At 36.4% G+C, this 19,523-nt stretch overlaps 1 protein-coding gene across 1 annotated transcript in view; it reads left to right on the top strand.

Annotated features, from left to right (window-relative positions):
- LOC133619870 (mRNA export factor GLE1-like) overlaps positions 1–4,806 on the top strand; it is a 29,181-nt gene extending 24,375 nt beyond the window's left edge. Inside the window, exons 11-15 of the mRNA XM_061981143.1 lie at positions 693–822; positions 951–1,055; positions 4,187–4,269; positions 4,354–4,417; positions 4,679–4,806. Coding sequence (XP_061837127.1) covers positions 693–822; positions 951–1,055; positions 4,187–4,269; positions 4,354–4,417; positions 4,679–4,747 — 451 coding nt within the window. The 3' untranslated portion in view covers positions 4,748–4,806. The remainder of the gene's footprint in view (positions 1–692; positions 823–950; positions 1,056–4,186; positions 4,270–4,353; positions 4,418–4,678) is intronic.
- The last annotated feature ends 14,717 nt before the right edge of the window (positions 4,807–19,523 follow it).

Here is a 19,523-nt window from a genome sequence, read left to right as displayed (position 1 = left end):
ATGTGAATGACTATGAGAAACCGCATATGTGGGTAACCCCCCCTCTCTAGGGGAGACCGAAAGCAATGGATGTCGACTGACATAATATTATGAAAGAACAGTCCTTAGTGGATCTAACATAGTAGTGAGAGTCCAGTTTAGTGACATGTATGTTCTGACACCACCAGATGGCAGTATAAGTGTCCACATAAGCGGCCATAAGACCCCAATTCAGTGGTGTACACAATTTGGGAAATAAGAGCTAAAAGGTGCTGTCCACGCATGTGGCCACTAAGGCCTTTAGAGTTCAAGCACGACGTGCCGTCATGCCTATAAAAAAATATGGCGAACCGGTACTTTTCAAACAGAGTATAGTACCGTTTTTGGTTCATTAGTACCGCCGATACTATACTAGTACCTGTATACCATACAACCCTAATATGCAGATAGGAATTCTCTCTTACTCTCTAAAACTATTTGTCTGCACACAATAATCTTTTACTAACGCAATCTTTTATCTTTCCCACAATCCTGCTGTATGCGGGGGGGGCCTCGTAGGTACATAACCCTGCCTCCCTTCCACGGAGGGAGGAAGGGTTTTGATGTTTCACAATTTGACTGTGAGGTTGATGATCAAATCAGACTCCTCCGAATCAAATTTTTGAAGACAACCTAAGGAGGACAATTTTTAAAGTCCCCTTTTCACCCAACAGAACTCTTGGTTACCGAGTGGACGACTCCGGAGTCGAAGGTCAGGACAGTTTTCTCAAAAGTATGTCTGGCATGATCCGCTTCTACGCTGCTGTGATCCAGCTGAGGTGGCCCTTTGACTCCAAGCAGGGGGTAAGGACCCTTTCAATTCCTGCATGCTAGTAATGTCTCACATTTGGAATCCATTTTGTGTGTTGTTGCTCTTTCAAAAACGTGTCCACCAGTGCAGCAGAATACTAAACTTCCTGTCATTACGTCAGTCGTCCCCTCACGGTCTGAACCACGGCTGGCACTGGTTAGCACAGATGCTAAACATGGAGCCCATTGCTGACATCACGGCAACGCTGCTGTTCGACTTCCTCGAGGTGAGTCCTACTTTGAGCAGATTTGAACCGATACTGGTGCCAAATAACGGCTTTTTGTGCAAAGAAACACCTGCTTGTGTTGTAACGTTTGCGTAATCAAATAGGGGAGGAGGTAGCATTGCTTAGTTAACAAATCAATCAATCAATGTTTATTTATATAGCCCTAAATCACAAGTGTCTCAAAGGGCTGCACAAGCCACACCGACATCCTCGGTACAGAGCCCACATAAGGGCAAGGAAAACTCACCCCAGTGGGACGTCGATGTGAATGACTATGAGAAACCTTGGAGAGGACCGCATATGTGGGTAACCTCCCCCCTCTAGGGGAGACCGAAAGCAATGGATGTCGAGTGGGTCTGACATAGCATTGTGAAAGTCCAGTCCATAGTGGATCAAACATATTAGTGAAAGTCCAGTCCATAGTGGATGTAACATAATAGTGAGAGTCCAGTCCATAGTGGATCTAACATAATATCAATCAATCAATCAATCAATGTTTATTTATATAGCCCTAAATCTCAAAAGTCTCAAAGGGCTGTACAAGCCACAACGACATCCTCGGTACAGAGCCCACATAAGGGACGTCGATGTGAATGACTATGAGAAACCGCATATGTGGGTAACCCCCCCCTCTCTAGGGGAGACCGAAAGCAATGGATGTCGAGTGACATAATATTGTGAAAGAACAGTCCTTAGTGGATCTAACATAGTAGTGAGAGTCCAGTCCATAGTGAGGCCAGCAGGAGACCAGCAGGAGGCCATCCCGAGCGGAGACGGGTCAGCAGCGCAGAGATGTCCCCAGCCGATGCACAGGCGAGCGGTCCACCCCGGGTCCCAACTCTGGACAGCCAGCACTTCATCCATGGTCACCGGAACCGGAATAACCCGGCGAGGAGGCAGAGGAGAAAAGAAAAGAAACGGCAGATCAACTGGTCTAAAAAGGGGGGCTATTTAAAGGCTAGAGTAAATGCGTTTTAAGATGGGACTTAAATGCTTCTACTGAGGTAGCATCTCTAACTGTTACCGGGAGGGCATTCCAGAGTACTGGAGCCCGAATAGAAAACGCTCTATAGCCCGCAGACTTTTTTTGGGCTCTGGGAATCACTAATAAGCCGGAGTTCTTTGAACACAGATTTCTTGCCGGGACATATGGTACAATACAATCGGCCAGATAGGATGGAGCTAGACCGTGTAGTATTTTATACGTAAGTAGTAAAACCTTAAAGTCACATCTTAAGTGCACAGGAAGCCAGTGCAGGTGAGCCAGTATAGGTATTTATATATATATATATATATATATATATATATATATATATATATATATATATAGGTATATATGTATATACAGTATAGGCGTAATATGATCAAACTTTCTTGTTCTTGTCAAAAGTCTAGCAGCCACATTTTGTACCAACTGTAATCTTTTAATGCTAGACATAGGGAGACCCGAAAATAATACGTTACAGTAATCGAGACGAGACGTAACGAACGCTTGAATAATGATCTCAGCGTCGCTAGTGGACAAAATGGAACGAATTTTAGCGATATTACGGAGATGAAAGAAGGCCGTTTTAGTAACACTCTTAATGTGTGATTCAAACGAGAGAGTTGGGTCGAAGATAATACCCAGATTCTTTACTGAGTCGCCTTGTGTAATTGTCCATCCATCCATCCATCTTCTTCCGCTTATCCGAGGTCGGGTCGCGGGGGCAGCAGCCTAAGCAGGGAAGCCCAGACTTTCCTCTCCCCAGCCACTTCGTCCAGCGCCTCCCGGGGGATCCCGAGGCGTTCCCAGGCCAGCCAGATTTTCAAATTCTATTTGAGTTTTGTCTCTCTTAGAATTAAAAATGTCGAGCAAAGCGAGACCAGCTTGCTAGTAAATACATAACATTTAACAAATAGAGGCAGCTCACTGGTAAGTGCTGCTATTTGAGCTATTTTTAGAACAGGCCAGCGGGCTACTCATCTGGTCCTTACGGGCGACCTGGTGACCGCGGGCACCGCGTTGGTGACCCCTGGTATATATGATAGTATATATCTGTATTTATATCTGTATCATGAATCAATTTAAGTGGACCCCGACTTAAACAAGTTGAAAAACTTATTCGGGTGTTACCATTTAGTGGTCAATTGTACGGAATATGTACTTCACTGTGCAACCTCCTAATAAAAGTCTCAATCAATCAATCAAAGGAACTCCCTGTTGTGCACTGCTAACTTGGGTAATGCTGCCTCCCGCTGTCTAAAGGAGGAAGTGCACCTCACTGTTGGATTCCAAAGTGAATTTAAACAAACTCGTTTACATATATTCTTAATAAAGTCAACAAACAGGACAGAACAAAAGTATTAGTATTTAATTGTTCTCCTGCAAAGAAAGTATATATATCAATCAATCAATCAATCAATCAATCAATGTTTGTTTATATAGCCCTAAATCACAAGTGTCTCAAAGGGCTGCACAAGCCACAACGACATCCTCGGTACATAGCCCACATAAGGGCAAGGAAAAACTCACCCCAGTGGGACGTCGATGTGAATGACTATGAGAAACCTTGGAGAAGACAGCATATGTGGGTAACCCCCCCCCCATATACATATATATATATATATATATATATATATATATTTGTTTTTTAATGAAAACTGGGTTAAAAGTACTATTTGACTATATTTAGCAATATCATGATCATTTTGGTGAAAATAACCCTAATAAGAAATGTTCATATCAATGCATCCCTAAAGTAAAATCAGTTTCAGCCTTGAACCGTCGAAGCACTTTCCCAACTCGGCCTCTGAAGGAACCTGTCAGTCTCTGGGGCGGTATAGCTAGGTTGGTAGAGTGGCCGTGCCAGCAACTTGAGGGTTGCAGGTTCGATCCCCGCTTCCGCCATCCTAGTCACTGCCGTTGTGTCCTTGGGCAAGACACTTTACCCACCTGCTCCCAGTGCCACCCACACTGGTTTAAATGGAACTTAGATATTGGGTTTCACTATGTAAAGCGCTTTGAGTCACTTGAGAAAAAGCGCTATATACATGTAATTCACTTCCCTTCACTTCTGTCGAGGAAAAAATGTGCTGGAAGTGTAATTATAAAAGAAAAGTAACATTTATTGTTTGTACTTCTTCTTCAGGTTTGTGGTCACGCATTGTTGAAAACCTATCAGGGTCAGTTTTGGAAACTGCTTCTGCTTTTAAAAGAGCAATACATGGCCAGGTACACCCCCACGCACCTGTTGGCACGGTCCTTAATTGTATATTGTGTGTGTGTATAATGACCCGTGTGTGTGTGTGTGACCAGGATTGAAGCCGTCACAAGCAGTGGACAGATGGGATCAGTCTCCAGACTGAAAAACTTCCTGCAGGTAACGATCACCTGGAACACACGGAAGAATGAATGATATTTATAAGTGCAGTTCCCCACCGTTATTGTTATTATCATCTTGTGTTCTTATCAGATAACATTGGACTATGTACGCCCTATTGATGTTTTAATGACATTATTATTATTGATAGGATTGTGCTCATTCTGATTGAATTAGTGGAATATCTAACTATCGTTACAACATGTCTGCTTTTCATAGAAAGTGAAAAATACTAATTGATAATGAACTTTTTTTTCGCAGCGATCACTGCAAGAACAACAATTAAATCCTCCCAAAGGCCAGCTGAGTGCCATGTTTTGGAAGTCGTAATGCTGGACAAGAAGCTTATGTCTGTGTTGAGTTGGTAAATAAAGTTAAGTTGTTTTTTCCCCCTCCGCATTTTTCTTTGTAGAGTTCAACAGTTTTTAATCCACAGGAATGTTCCAATTGTGCAACAACACTTCTTGTGCCTTGGGGTTAACACCAAGATGATAATAATAATGTTAATTGGAAAAAAAATAGGAGCTGAAGACACTGGATGTCTGTCAGATTGCTACACTGAATATCCATCCATCCATTTGCTACCGCTTATTCCCTTCGGGGTCGCGGGGGGCGCTGGAGCCTATCTCAGCTACGATCGGGCGGAAGGCGGGGTACACCCTGGACAAGTCGTCACCTCATCGCAGGGCCAACACAGATATTACACTGAATAGTTGCTGCATATTTGTCGTTAGCAGCAAAAGATAAAGTCATACATAAAATTGGACTAAGAAAAGAAAAAAACTAATTTTTGTGTTTGCAAACCTTACAAAAGCACACGTTTCTAGTAAAACTCATAAAGATATGTTAATACAGGCATTATTAGACATATTACATGTTTGGTTTAGGAGTTATACTTGAAGACATTTTTTATTGCGTTATCTCAGGATTCTAAGAAAATGACTGTCCTATTGAGTAAAAAACAATTTTTTGTGTATGCAAACCTTACAAAAGCACATGTTTCTAGTAAAATGCATAAAGATACAATAATACAGGCATTATTAGACATATTACATGTTTGGTTTAGGAGTTATACTTGAAACAATTTTTTATTGCTTCAAACACATTATCCCAGATTCTAACAACACTACTGCCATATTGAGTAAAAAACGATTTTTTTATTGCTTCAATCGCATTATCTCCAAATTCTAAGAACACTGGTCATATTGAGTAAAAAACTAATTGTGTTTGCAAACCTTACAGAAGCACATGTTTCTAGCAAAACTTTCAAAGATACATTAATACAGGCATTATTAGACATATTGCATGTCTGGTTTAGGAGTTATGCTTGAAGACATTTTTTATTGCTTCAATTGCGTTATCTCAGGATTCTAAGAACATTACTGTTATATTGAGTAAAAAAAAAAATGTTTGTGTTTGCAAACCTTACAAAAACACATGTTTCTAGTAAAACTCACAAAGATACATTAATACAGGCATTATTAGACATATTGCATGTTTGGTTTAGGAGTTATGCTTGAAGACATTTTGTATTGCTTCAAACACATTATCTCCAAATTCTAAGAACATTACTGTCATATTGAGTAAAAAACTAATTGTGTTTGCAAACCTTACAAAAGCACATGTTTCTAGCAAAACTTTCAAAGATACCTTAATACAGGCATTATTAGACATATTGCATGTTTGGTTTAGGAGTTATGCTTGAAAACATTTTTTATTGCTTCAATTGCGTTATCTCAGGATTCTAAGAACATTACTGTTATATTGAGTATAAAAAAAAATTTTTGTGTTTGCAAACCTTACAAAAACACATGTTTCTAGTACAACTCACAAAGATACATTAATACAGGCATTATTAGACATATTGCATGTTTGGTTTAGGAGTTATGCTTGAAGACATTTTGTATTGCTTCAAACACATTATCTCCAAATTCTAAGAACATTACTGTCATATTGAGTAAAAAACTAATTGTGTTTGCAAGCCTTGCAAAAGCACATGTTTCGAGCAAAACTTTCAAAGATACATTAATACAAGTATTATTAGACGTATTGCATGTTTGATTTAGGAGTTATACTTGAAGAATGTTTTTATTGCTTCAATCGCATTATCTCCATATTCTAAAAACATTACTGTTATATTGAGTAAAAAACAATGTTTTGTGTTTGCAAACCTTACAAAAGCACATGTTTCTAGTAAAATGCACAAAGATACAATAATACAGGCATTATTAGACATTTTACATGTTTTGTTACACACATAACACAACTTTGTGGATGTTGTTAAAAATGTCCACGCACTACACATAATTCAAAATGACACCCATTTAATCCCCTGCAATGCATGATGGGAAAAATGCAAAACATTCTCTCCACACTTTTAGCTGCTTGATATTTATGTATGAGTACTAAACATTAACATTACGCAATTTTAAATATCTGATATTATAGACCCAATCCAAACAACCTTTCCTACTCATGGCACAAATAAACCAACATAAAAAGTCAACACACATGGTCACACATAACACAACCTGCTAAATGAACTTTGTGGATGTTATTAAAAATGTCCAGGCACGACACATAATTCAAAATTACACCCATTTGAATCCCCTGCAATGCATGATGGGAAAAAAATGCAAAACCCTCTCTCCACACTTTATCCATGTTTGGCACATTTTAGCTGCTAATTTAAATATCTGACATTATAGTTGCTGCCACCTTGTGGCCATCTAAAGTCGGACTTTTAACAACGAGTGGACAACAAAGTATGAATTTTCTACCTCGAGTCATTGTTTTCTGGGGGACCTTTTAAGCGACGGACACATTGAGCCAGACAAGCAGCATCAATGGTAAGTTCATCACGAAACTTGGTCAAACATTTGTAAGTAGATATGATTTGTGCATTAAGATATAAAGATATATATATATATATATATATATATATATATATATATATATATATATATATATATATATATATATATATATATATATATACAGAGGTGGGTAGAGTAGCCAGAAATTGTACTCAAGTAAGAGTACTAGCTACTTTAGAGATTTATTACTCAAGTAAAAGTAAGGAGTAGTCACCCAAATATTTACTTGAGTAAAAGTAAAAAGTATGTTGTGAAAAAACTACTCAAGTACTGAGTAACTGATGAGTAACATACACACTCATATCATATATATATATATATATATATATATATATATATATATATATATATATATATATATATATATATATATATATATATATATATATATATATATATATATATATGTGTATATATATATATATATATATATATATATATATATATAAATATATATAAATATATATATATATATATATATATATATATACTGTATATATATATATATATATATATATATATATACTGTATATATATATATATATATATATATATATATATATATATACATAGATGCATATACATTGATATATACAGTATATCATTTATATGTATTTATTTTGCTGTTTTTGTTTACATGTTAAAGGTGTTTTAATGAATATACATGCATGTTTAACACATATAGATTCCTTTCTTTCATGAAGACTAGAATATAAGTTGGTGTATTACCTGATTCTGATGACTTGCGTTGATTGTAATCAGACAGCAGGGATGATAACGTCCACGTTTTCAAATGGAGGAGAAGAAAAGTTCCTCCTTCCTGTCTAATACCACATGAAAGTTTCCAGCTTCCATATTCGTTTTTATATACTTTACAAGAAATATATTGGCGTCAAACTCCGTAGCTTGCTAGCTTGTTTGCGCTGGCTTTCGGGGACTCTTGTTTTGAAAGCGCAGGCGCGATGGAGCGGCACTTTTATTGTGAAGACAGGAACGTCCTCATGTGCGGTCAGTCTTTAGGCTTTTGACAGGATGTACGGTTGAAATAAAAAAGTATCTTTTTTCCTTCACACTTTTGATTGATTGATTGGAACTGTTATTATTAGATTGCACAGTACAGTACACATTCCGTACAATTGACCACTAAATGGTAACACCCCAATAAGTTTTTCAACTTGTTTAAGTCAGGTCATGTGACCACCTGGCTCTGTTTGATTGGTCCAACGTCACCAGTGACTGTATCTGATTGGTGGAACGAAGTGAAACGTCACCAGTAAGGCAGGCACTTTGAAGGTCTGTCTGACAGACCAAAACAAACAAAGCGTGCATTAACAGATCGATAAAAATTAGTAGCGAGTAGCGAGCTGAATGTAGATAAAAGTAGCGGAGTAAAAGTAACGTTCCTTCTCTATAAATATACTTAAGTAAAAGTAAAAGTATGTTGCATTAAAACTACTCTTAGAAGTACAATTTATCCCAAAAGTTACTCAAGTAGATGTAACGGAGTAAATGTAGCGCGTTACTACCCACCTCTGTATGTATATATATATATATATATATATATATATATATATATATATATATATATATATATATATATATATATATATATATATATATATATATATATATATATATATATATAGTTTTGTTTTGTATTGAAATAGCTGCCTTCTTTACGTCTTTTGTATTCGTGGTCGTGTTGTTTTTTTGTCTGAGAGTAATGATCAAGCCCCGTTTAATACGTGTAGTGCTACATTTCACCAGTAGAGGGTGACAACGTTAATAGTGTTAATCCATCCATCCATCCATTTTCCTACCGCTGTTAAGTCACACACAATGTTTAGTGTAGTTTATTGTGTGAATATATTAACACTAAACCTAGTTTATTAATGTAAAATACACAGTGTCAATTAATCAAGCAATCAAATTCCATTTATATAGCCCTAAATCACAAGTATCTCAAAGGGCTGCACAACCCACAACGAGATCCCACAATGGACATTATTTATGTAAAATACACTATGGACATTATACTTTTATATTTATTTCATGTTTATATTTCCAGTCCTACAAACCTAAATGAAGGAAGAAGTGTAAAGGAATACAACTTAGGAAGGAAAATAATTTAAAAGAAGGAACATCTATCCTCAACAAAAAACTAGACCTTATTTTCCTTCGTACTCTTAACTAAGCTGCACACGCTGGAAACGAGTCGCGGGGGCAGAATAATTAATTTATTGATGTGTTTACTTTGCAATTAAGTCTCAAAGAAATACAACCTTTCCCTTATGTCGTTGAATTGCCCCGTATTAAAACGATGTGGAGATCTTGTTGAATTAGGTCCTGACATTGAGCGACTCAAACATAACGTTGAAACAACATGCTTTTTGATGACGTTTAATCAATGTTGGGTTCTGACGTTGATTTGACCATTGAATTTTGGTCATTTCCCAACCAATATTCTACAACACAAATACAACGTTGAAACAACATGCTTTTTGACAACGCTTAATCAATGTCGGGTTCTGACGTTGATTTGACCATTGAATTTTGGTAATTTCCCAACCAATATTCTACAACATAAATACAACATTGAAACAACATGCTTTTTGATTACGTTTAATCAATGTCATGTTCTGACGTTGATTTGACCATTGAATTTTGGTAATTTCCCAACCAATATTCTACAACATAAATACAACATTGAAACAACATGCTTTTTGATTACGTTTAATCAATGTCATGTTCTGACGTTGATTTGACCATTGAATTTTGGTCATTTGCCAACCAATATTCTACAACACAAATACAACGTTGAAACAAAATGCTTTTTAATGACGTTTATATAATGTCAGGTTGTGACGTTGATTTGACCATTGAAATGTGGTCATTTCCAAACCAACATTCTACAACACAAATACAACGTTGAAACAACATGCTTTTCGACGACGTTTATACAATGTCAGGTTGTGACGTTGATTTGACCTTTGAATTTCGGTAATTTCCCAACAAATATTCTACAACATTGAAACAACATGCTTTTTGACGACGTTTAATCAATGTTGGGTTCTGACGTTGATTTGACCATTGAATTTTGGTCATTTCCCAACCAATATTCTACAACACAAATACAACGTTGAAACAACATGCTTTTTGACAACGTTTATTCAATATTGGGTTCTGACAATGATTTGACCATTGAATTTTGGTCATTTACCAACCAATAATCTACAACACAAATACAACGTTGAAACAACATCCTTTTTGACAACGTTTAATCAATGTGAGGTTGTGACGTTGATTTGACCATTGAAATTTAGTAATTTCCCAACCATTATTCTACAACACAAATACAATGTTGAAACAACATCCTTTTTGACAACGTTTAATCAATGTCAGGTTGTGACGTTGATTTGACCATTGAAATTTGGTAATTTCCCAACCATTATTCTACAACACAAATACAACATTGAAACAACATGCTTTTTGACGACATTTAATCAATGTCAGATTGTGACATTGATTTGACCATTGAATTTTGGTCATTTCCCAACCAATATTCAACAACACAAATACAACGTTGAAACAACATGCTTTTTGACAACGTTTAATCAATGTCAGGTTGTGACGTTGATTTGACCATTGAAATTTGGTAATTTCCCAACCATTATTCTACAACACAAATACAACGTTGAAACAACATGCTTTTTGACAACGTTTATTCAATGTTGGGTTCTGACAATGATTTGACCATTGAATTTTGGTCATTTACCAACCAATATTTTACAACACAAATACAACGTTGAAACAACATCCTTTTTGACAACGTTTAATCAATGTCAGGTTGTGACGTTGATTTGACCATTGAAATTTGGTAATTTCCCAACCATTATTCTACAATACAAATACAACGTTGAAACAAAATGCTTTTTAATGACGTTTATATAATGTCAGGTTGTGACGTTGATTTGACCATTGAAATGTGGTCATTTCCAAACCAACATTCTACAACACAAATACAACGTTGAAACAACATGCTTTTCGACGACGTTTATACAATGTCAGGTTGTGACGTTGATTTGACCTTTGAATTTTGGTCATTTCCCAACCAATATTCTACAACACAAATACAACGTTGAAACAACATGCTTTTTGACAACGCTTAATCAATGTCGGGTTCTGACGTTGATTTGACCATTGAATTTTGGTAATTTCCCAACCAATATTCTACAACATAAATACAACATTGAAACAACATGCTTTTTGATTACGTTTAATCAATGTCATGTTCTGACGTTGATTTGACCATTGAATTTTGGTAATTTCCCAACCAATATTCTACAACATAAATACAACATTGAAACAGCATGCTTTTTGATTACGTTTAATCAATGTCATGTTCTGACGTTGATTTGACCATTGAATTTTGGTCATTTGCCAACCAATATTCTACAACACAAATACAACGTTGAAACAAAATGCTTTTTAATGACGTTTATATAATGTCAGGTTGTGACGTTGATTTGACCATTGAAATGTGGTCATTTCCAAACCAACATTCTACAACACAAATACAACGTTGAAACAACATGCTTTTCGACGACGTTTATACAATGTCAGGTTGTGACGTTGATTTGACCTTTGAATTTCGGTAATTTCCCAACAAATATTCTACAACATTGAAACAACATGCTTTTTGACGACGTTTAATCAATGTTGGGTTCTGACGTTGATTTGACCATTGAATTTTGGTCATTTCCCAACCAATATTCTACAACACAAATACAACGTTGAAACAACATGCTTTTTGACAACGTTTATTCAATATTGGGTTCTGACAATGATTTGACCATTGAATTTTGGTCATTTACCAACCAATAATCTACAACACAAATACAACGTTGAAACAACATCCTTTTTGACAACGTTTAATCAATGTGAGGTTGTGACGTTGATTTGACCATTGAAATTTAGTAATTTCCCAACCATTATTCTACAACACAAATACAATGTTGAAACAACATCCTTTTTGACAACGTTTAATCAATGTCAGGTTGTGACGTTGATTTGACCATTGAAATTTGGTAATTTCCCAACCATTATTCTACAACACAAATACAACATTGAAACAACATGCTTTTTGACGACATTTAATCAATGTCAGATTGTGACATTGATTTGACCATTGAATTTTGGTCATTTCCCAACCAATATTCAACAACACAAATACAACGTTGAAACAACATGCTTTTTGACAACGTTTAATCAATGTCAGGTTGTGACGTTGATTTGACCATTGAAATTTGGTAATTTCCCAACCATTATTCTACAACACAAATACAACGTTGAAACAACATGCTTTTTGACAACGTTTATTCAATGTTGGGTTCTGACAATGATTTGACCATTGAATTTTGGTCATTTACCAACCAATATTTTACAACACAAATACAACGTTGAAACAACATCCTTTTTGACAACGTTTAATCAATGTCAGGTTGTGACGTTGATTTGACCATTGAAATTTGGTAATTTCCCAACCATTATTCTACAATACAAATACAACGTTGAAACAACATGCTTTTTGACAACGTTTATTCAATGTTGGGTTCTGACGATGATTTGACCATTGAAATGTAGTCATTTACCAACCAATATTGTACAACATAAATACAACATTGAAACAACATGCTTTTTGACGACGTTTAATCAATGTTGGGTTCTGACGTTGATTTAACCATTGAATTTTGGTCATTTCCCAACCAATATTCTACAACACAAATACAATGTTGAAACAACATGCTTTTTGACAACGTTTATTCAATGTTGGGTTCTGATGATGATTTGACCATTGAAATTTAGTCATTTACCAACCAATATCCTACAACACAAATACGTTGAAACAACTTGCTCTTTGACGACGTTTAATCAATGTCAGGTTCTGACCTTGATTTGACCATTGAAATTTAGTCATTTACCAACCAATATTCTATAACAGAAATACGTTGAAACAACTTGCTCTTTGACGACGTTTGATCAATGTTGGCTTCTGACGTTGATTTGACCATTGAATTTTGGTAATTTCCCAACCAATATTCCACAACACAAATACAACGTTGAAACAACATGCTTTTTGATTACGTTTAATCAATGTCGGGTTCTGACGTTGATTTGACCATTGAATTTTGGTCAATTCCCAACCAATATTCCACAACATAAATACAACTTTGAAACAACATGCTTTTTGACGACGTTTAATCAATGTCAGGTTGTGACGTTGATTTGACCATTGAAATTTGGTCATTTCCCAACCATTATTCTACAACACAAATACAACGTTGAAACAACATGCTTTTTGACAACGTTTATTCAATGTTGGGTTCTGACGATGATTTGAACATTGAAATTTGGTCATTTCCCAACCAAAATTCTACAACACAAATACAACGTTGAAACAACATGCTTTTTGATTGCGTTTAATCAATGTCAGGTTGTGACGTTGACTTGACCGTTGAATTTTGGTAATTTCCCAACCAATATTCTACAACACAAATACAACGTTGAAACAACATGCTTTTTGACGACGTTTATACAATGTCAGGTTGTGGCGTTGATTTGACCTTTGAATTTCGGTCATTTCCCAACAAATATTCTACAACATTGAAACAACATGCTTTTTGACGACGATAATTCAATGTCAGGTTGTGACATTGATTTGACCATTGAATTTTGGTCATTTCCCAACCAATATTCTACAACATAAATACAATGTTGAAACAACATTCTTTTGGTGACGTTCATTCAATGTCAGTTTGTGACGTTGATTTGACCATTGAAATTTGGTCATTTCCCCAACCAACAACGTGGATCCAACGTTAAGACATCAACGTTGTCTCAATTTACAAATACAACTATTTTGCCACGTTGTTTCAAAGTCACTTTTTGGTGCATTGTATCAATGTCTTGTGCCTGCTGGGAGCAGAGTGCGTCAAATAACGGCCGCAAAGTTATACTTTCAAGAAATAAAAGCATGTTTGTATGAGCTGGAGTAATGTTTAGAACTACACATGGATGTATTATTTTGGTTTATTTCGTCAGAAAAAACTAACGCCGCACGTCCTTGGTAGCAGTCATGGCGCATGTTTAGTTAGCAGTACTCTCTTCATACAGTCGTGGTCAAAAGTGTACATACACTTGTAAAGAACATAATGTCATGGCTGTCTTGAGTTTCCAATCATTTCTACAACTCTTATTTTTTTGTGATAGAGTGATTGGAGCACATACTTGTTGGTCACAAAAAACATTCATGAAGTTTGGTTCTTTTATGAATTTATTATGGGTCTACTGAAAATGTGAGCAAATCTGCTGGGTCAAAAGTATACATACAGCAATGTTAATATTTGCTTACATCTGAGTCACAGAACTTTCCTCCAGAAGGTCTTATCTATGTCCAATTGTCCATGTTATGTCAGATGAACCAAAAATTGAGCTGTTTGGCCACAACACCCAGCAATATGTTTGAAGGAGAAAAGGTGAGGCCTTTAATCCCAGGAACACAACTCCTACCGTCAAGCATGGTGGTGGTAGTATTATGCTATGGGCCTGTTTTGCTGCCAATGGAACTGGTGCTGTACAGAGAGTAAATGGGACAATGAAAAAGGAGGATTACCTCCAAATTCTTCAGGACAACCTAAAATCATCAGCCCGGAGGTTGGGTCTTGGGCGCAGTTGGGTGTTCCAACAGGACAATGACCCCAAACACACATCAAAAGTGGTAAAGGAATGACTAAATCAGGCTAGAATAAAGATTTTAGAATGGCCTTCCCAAAGTCCTGCCTTAAACGTGTGGACAATGCTGAAGAAACAAGTCCATGTCAGAAAACCAACACATTTAGCTGAACTGCACCAATTTTGTCAAGAGGAGTGGTCAAAAATTCAAGCAGAAGCTTGTGGATGGCTACCAAAAGCGCCTTATTGCAGTGAAACTTGCCAAGGGACATGTAAGCAAATATTAACATTGCTGTATGTATACTTTTGACCCAGCACATTTGCTCACATTTTCAGTAGACCCATAATAAACTCATAAAAGAAGCAAACTTCATGAATGTTTTTTGTGACCAACAAGTATGTGCTCCAATCACTCTATCACAAAAAAATAAGAGTTGTAGAAATGATTGGAAACTCAAGACAACCATGACATTATGTTCTTTACAAGTGTATGTCAACCTTTGATCACGACTGTACACCACTCTATTTCTTATATGTGACTGCCATCTACTGGTGACACTCGTCATTACACATTAAAAAAACATGCCGAGTCCCTGCGCATGCGCATATCGATCTGTGTTCTGGCGGGCCTCCCACTAGCGTAGAGACGAGCCACAGGTCTTTCGCGCTTAAGTTCGCGGTTTGTACGTATTTGTTTATCGTAATACGAACTACACTTTAATACTTCTTAGTGTCAGGTTAAACTCGCCTCGTCTCAGTGAGATTTAAAGCTTCTCAGGCTAGCCGATATTGCTAGTTAGCTTAGCATGCTAGTTAGCTTAGCTTGCTAGCTGCTAGCAAGGAGAAGTTATCAACACATCGCTAAGCAGATAAAATGTTCAAAGTGCAAATATTGAGAGTGTTGGGAAATCGGCGACTGTTGAAGAAAGAACGGTAGCAGAGTACAAGAGGGAACTTTCTCGAACAACAGGAGAGGAAGCGACAACGTCGACTACTGGACGCTGTTTTCAAGGTTTGTTTACTTCTTACTCTCACATGTTTACTGTAAAATAATGTACACTGCGCACCGTGTGCGTCGAATTTAGCATCTTTATTATTATTATTTTTATTTATTTTTGGTATAGCAACGTTGCATTTTATTCTAATTTCCAATAAACTAGGAATATATAAGCCCTTATTTGTACAAAAATACCTGAACAGGATACAATGTAGATCCAGGTGACAAAATATGAAGCAAAAAGCACATAACTAGCATCTCTTTGTTGTTGTTTTCTAATTGTCCTTTCCCTGACATGTTTACAATTTGAGCCTATGATGACTCAGCTTATGAACAACAACAACAACAACAACACTGTCACTGCTGTCCAATAACTTTTGGCCCACAGAGAAATGAGCAATCAAAGAGTGGACGGCCAAATGACGCAACAATGATGAGGCACCTGCTGCAATTAACTCTTTTTTTGGAAAGCACCTTGGATTGGAAATGGAAAATGACGCTGCTGTGAAAACTGCCACTAATGAACATTAAACACTCTCAGGTGTGTACATGTTATGTACAATTATGTGGATCAATATTGATCTCCTTACAGATGAAACAGACACGTCTTTATATAAACAAATCACCCACTTCTTCAGATTATGTAAAAATGACAAAGGAGTGTACTGAAAAGTTAAATATGGGGGGAAAGTCCAAATTTGACATGAATTAATGAAATAAGTTTATTTCTGTCATATAATCAACCATTTTGTGTGATCAGTTTAACAGTACAGATTATACATATTTAACAATCATACACATTTACACACAAAAAGAAAAGAAAAAGAATGACCGAAAAAGGAATAAGCTGAAGCCAAAGCTTATATTTGCCTATCCTATACCATCACTGAAAATAAGATTACCTGGAACATCAACGTTAAAAAAAATCAATGGGATGAAAGTAGGACTGCAACTAAAGATTAATTTGATAATCGATTAATCTGTTGATTATTACTTCGATTAATAATCGGATAAAAGAGACAAACTACATTTCTATCCTTTCCAGTATTTTATTGGGGGTAAAAACAGCATACTGGCACCATACTTATTTTGATTATTGTTTCTCAGCTGTTTGTACATGTTGCAGTTTATAAATAAAGGTTTAGAAAGAAAAAAAAATTGCCTCTGCACATGCGCATAGCATAGATCAGGGGTCTGCAACCTGCGGCTCCAGAGCCGCATGCGGCTCTTTAGTGCCGCCCTAGTGGCTCCCTGGAACTTTTTCAAAAATGTATGAAAAAAGAAAAAGATGGGGGTAGGGGGGAAATATATTTTTGTTTTAATAGGGTTTCTATAGGAGGACAACATGACACAAACCTCCCTAATTGTTACAAATCCCATTGTTTTTATTAAACATGCTTCTCTGATGAGAGTATTTGGCGAGCGCCGTTTTGTCCTACTAATTTTGGTGATCCTTGAACTCACCGTAGTTTGTTTACATGTATAACTTTCTTCAACGATGCCAGAGAAAGACGTGTTTTATGCCACCCATCCTTTGTCTCATTTTGTCCACCAAATGTTTTATGCTGTGCGTGAATGCACAAAGGTGAACTTCGTTGATGTTATTGACTTGCGTGGAGCGCTTATCAAGCATATTTGGTCATGACTGCGAGCTAATCGCTAACATGCAATTTAGGCTAGCTTTATGCATGTATTGCATCATTATGCCTCACTTGTAGGTATATTTGAACTCATTTAATTTCCTATGTCCTCTGTGTATTTAATTTATATCTACATTTCTTATGACACATTGTCTGTATGTAATATTGGCTGCATTTCTGATAGTTGTTTGTGTGCCATGTTGTTCCAGACCACAGCAAACGTAACTCAGCTTGCATAGATTGTTATTAATCCATTAGAAGAAGACAGCCCGCCATTTCCTTTAACTTGGACACACACATCTATACCTTTGGCCATTCTGAGCCAGTAATTTCCAGGAATTATCTCTCCTTCGAAGAAGCCTGCATTTGATTAATGTTTTCCGATGTCAAAATTTCTGTCAGCGAAGATTTGTGTCAGCCTCCGACACATAGTCATTTTGATAGTAGGCTAATTTAGCTAATATAGACACTTACATCATGTGTTGCCTTCATTATATCACTTATAAAAGGCTTTTTATTTTTTGCGGCTCCAGACAGATTTTTTGTGTGTGTTTTTGGTCCAATGTGGCTCTTTCAACGTTTTGGGTTGCCGACCCCTGGCATAGATCCAACGAATCGATGACTAAATTAATCACCAACTATTTTTATAATCGAATCTAATCGATTAGTCGTTGCAGCCCTAGATGAAAGTAATTGTTACTATATTTTATCATTTTCAATTATTTCACCTTTCAAGGTTTTCTTAAACCTTAACAAAGAGCTTGTTCCATCAGTTAACTCCTAAAATTGAAATACATATTTTATATTTGTTCTTACTTTACCTATTTCAAAAATCAATATCCCCCGTAAATTATAGTTTTCTCCTCTTAATTGAAATAACCTAAGAATACAAGCTGGAAGGCTGTTGTTCTTTACTCGAAACATAATTTCCGTTGCTTTTAAAAACACAATATCTGAACATTTTAACGCATTGGAACTTATAAATAATGGATTGGTATGTTCAAAGTAGCACGCTTTGTGTATTATTCTAATGACCCTTTTTTGAAGTTTAACTATTGGGTCTATGTTTGTTTTAAAAAATTTCCCCAAACTTCAACACAATATGTTAAATATGGACAAATACAAGAATAATATAACATATGCAGACATTTCTTATTCAGCATGAATATGACAAAGGTGTATCTTTACAAGACAAAAAGTCGGTTTTGGTGAAAAAAATATAACTTAAAAATGTAGGACAATAAAGTTGAAATATGATGGTATAAGTAAGGAGAAATGGGAAATGTGTATACATATAGTGTTTACAGTAAAGAATACATTACAGCAATTTAATTTTTGCCAGAATTAAGTCAAATTTTTTAGAAATGAAAAAGTAAACAAAATTAAGAATAGAAACACAGTAATTAGTATCTTTATTATTGTGCTCACGCACCTGCAACAATGTGATGTCTATGTGCATGCTACGGGAGCCCTGCTGGGACATGACATGACTGCTCAGTGGTCTAGTGGTTAGAGTGTCTGCCCTGAGATCGGTAGGTCGTGAGTTCAAACCCCGGCCGAGTCATACCAAAGACTACAAAAATGGGACCCATTACCTCCCTGCTTGGCACTCGGCATCAAAAGGTTGGAATTGGGGGTTAAATCACCAAAATGATTCCTGAGTGCGGCCACCGCTTGCTGCTCACTGCTCCCCTCACCCCCCAGGGGGTGGAACAAGGGGATGGGTCAAATGCAGAGGGTAATTTCGCCACACCTAGTGTGTGTGTGACTATCAGTGGTACTTTAACTTAACTTCAACAAGTGAAAGTAAGGCAAGTTTATTTATAGAGCACAAGTCGATCCAAAGTGCTTTACAGAAAATT

This window comes from Nerophis lumbriciformis, linkage group LG20 (genome assembly GCF_033978685.3).
Source record: "Nerophis lumbriciformis linkage group LG20, RoL_Nlum_v2.1, whole genome shotgun sequence".
NCBI classification, from domain to species: Eukaryota; Metazoa; Chordata; class Actinopteri; order Syngnathiformes; family Syngnathidae; genus Nerophis; species Nerophis lumbriciformis.
This window is presented reverse-complemented; position numbering and strand designations above follow the sequence as displayed.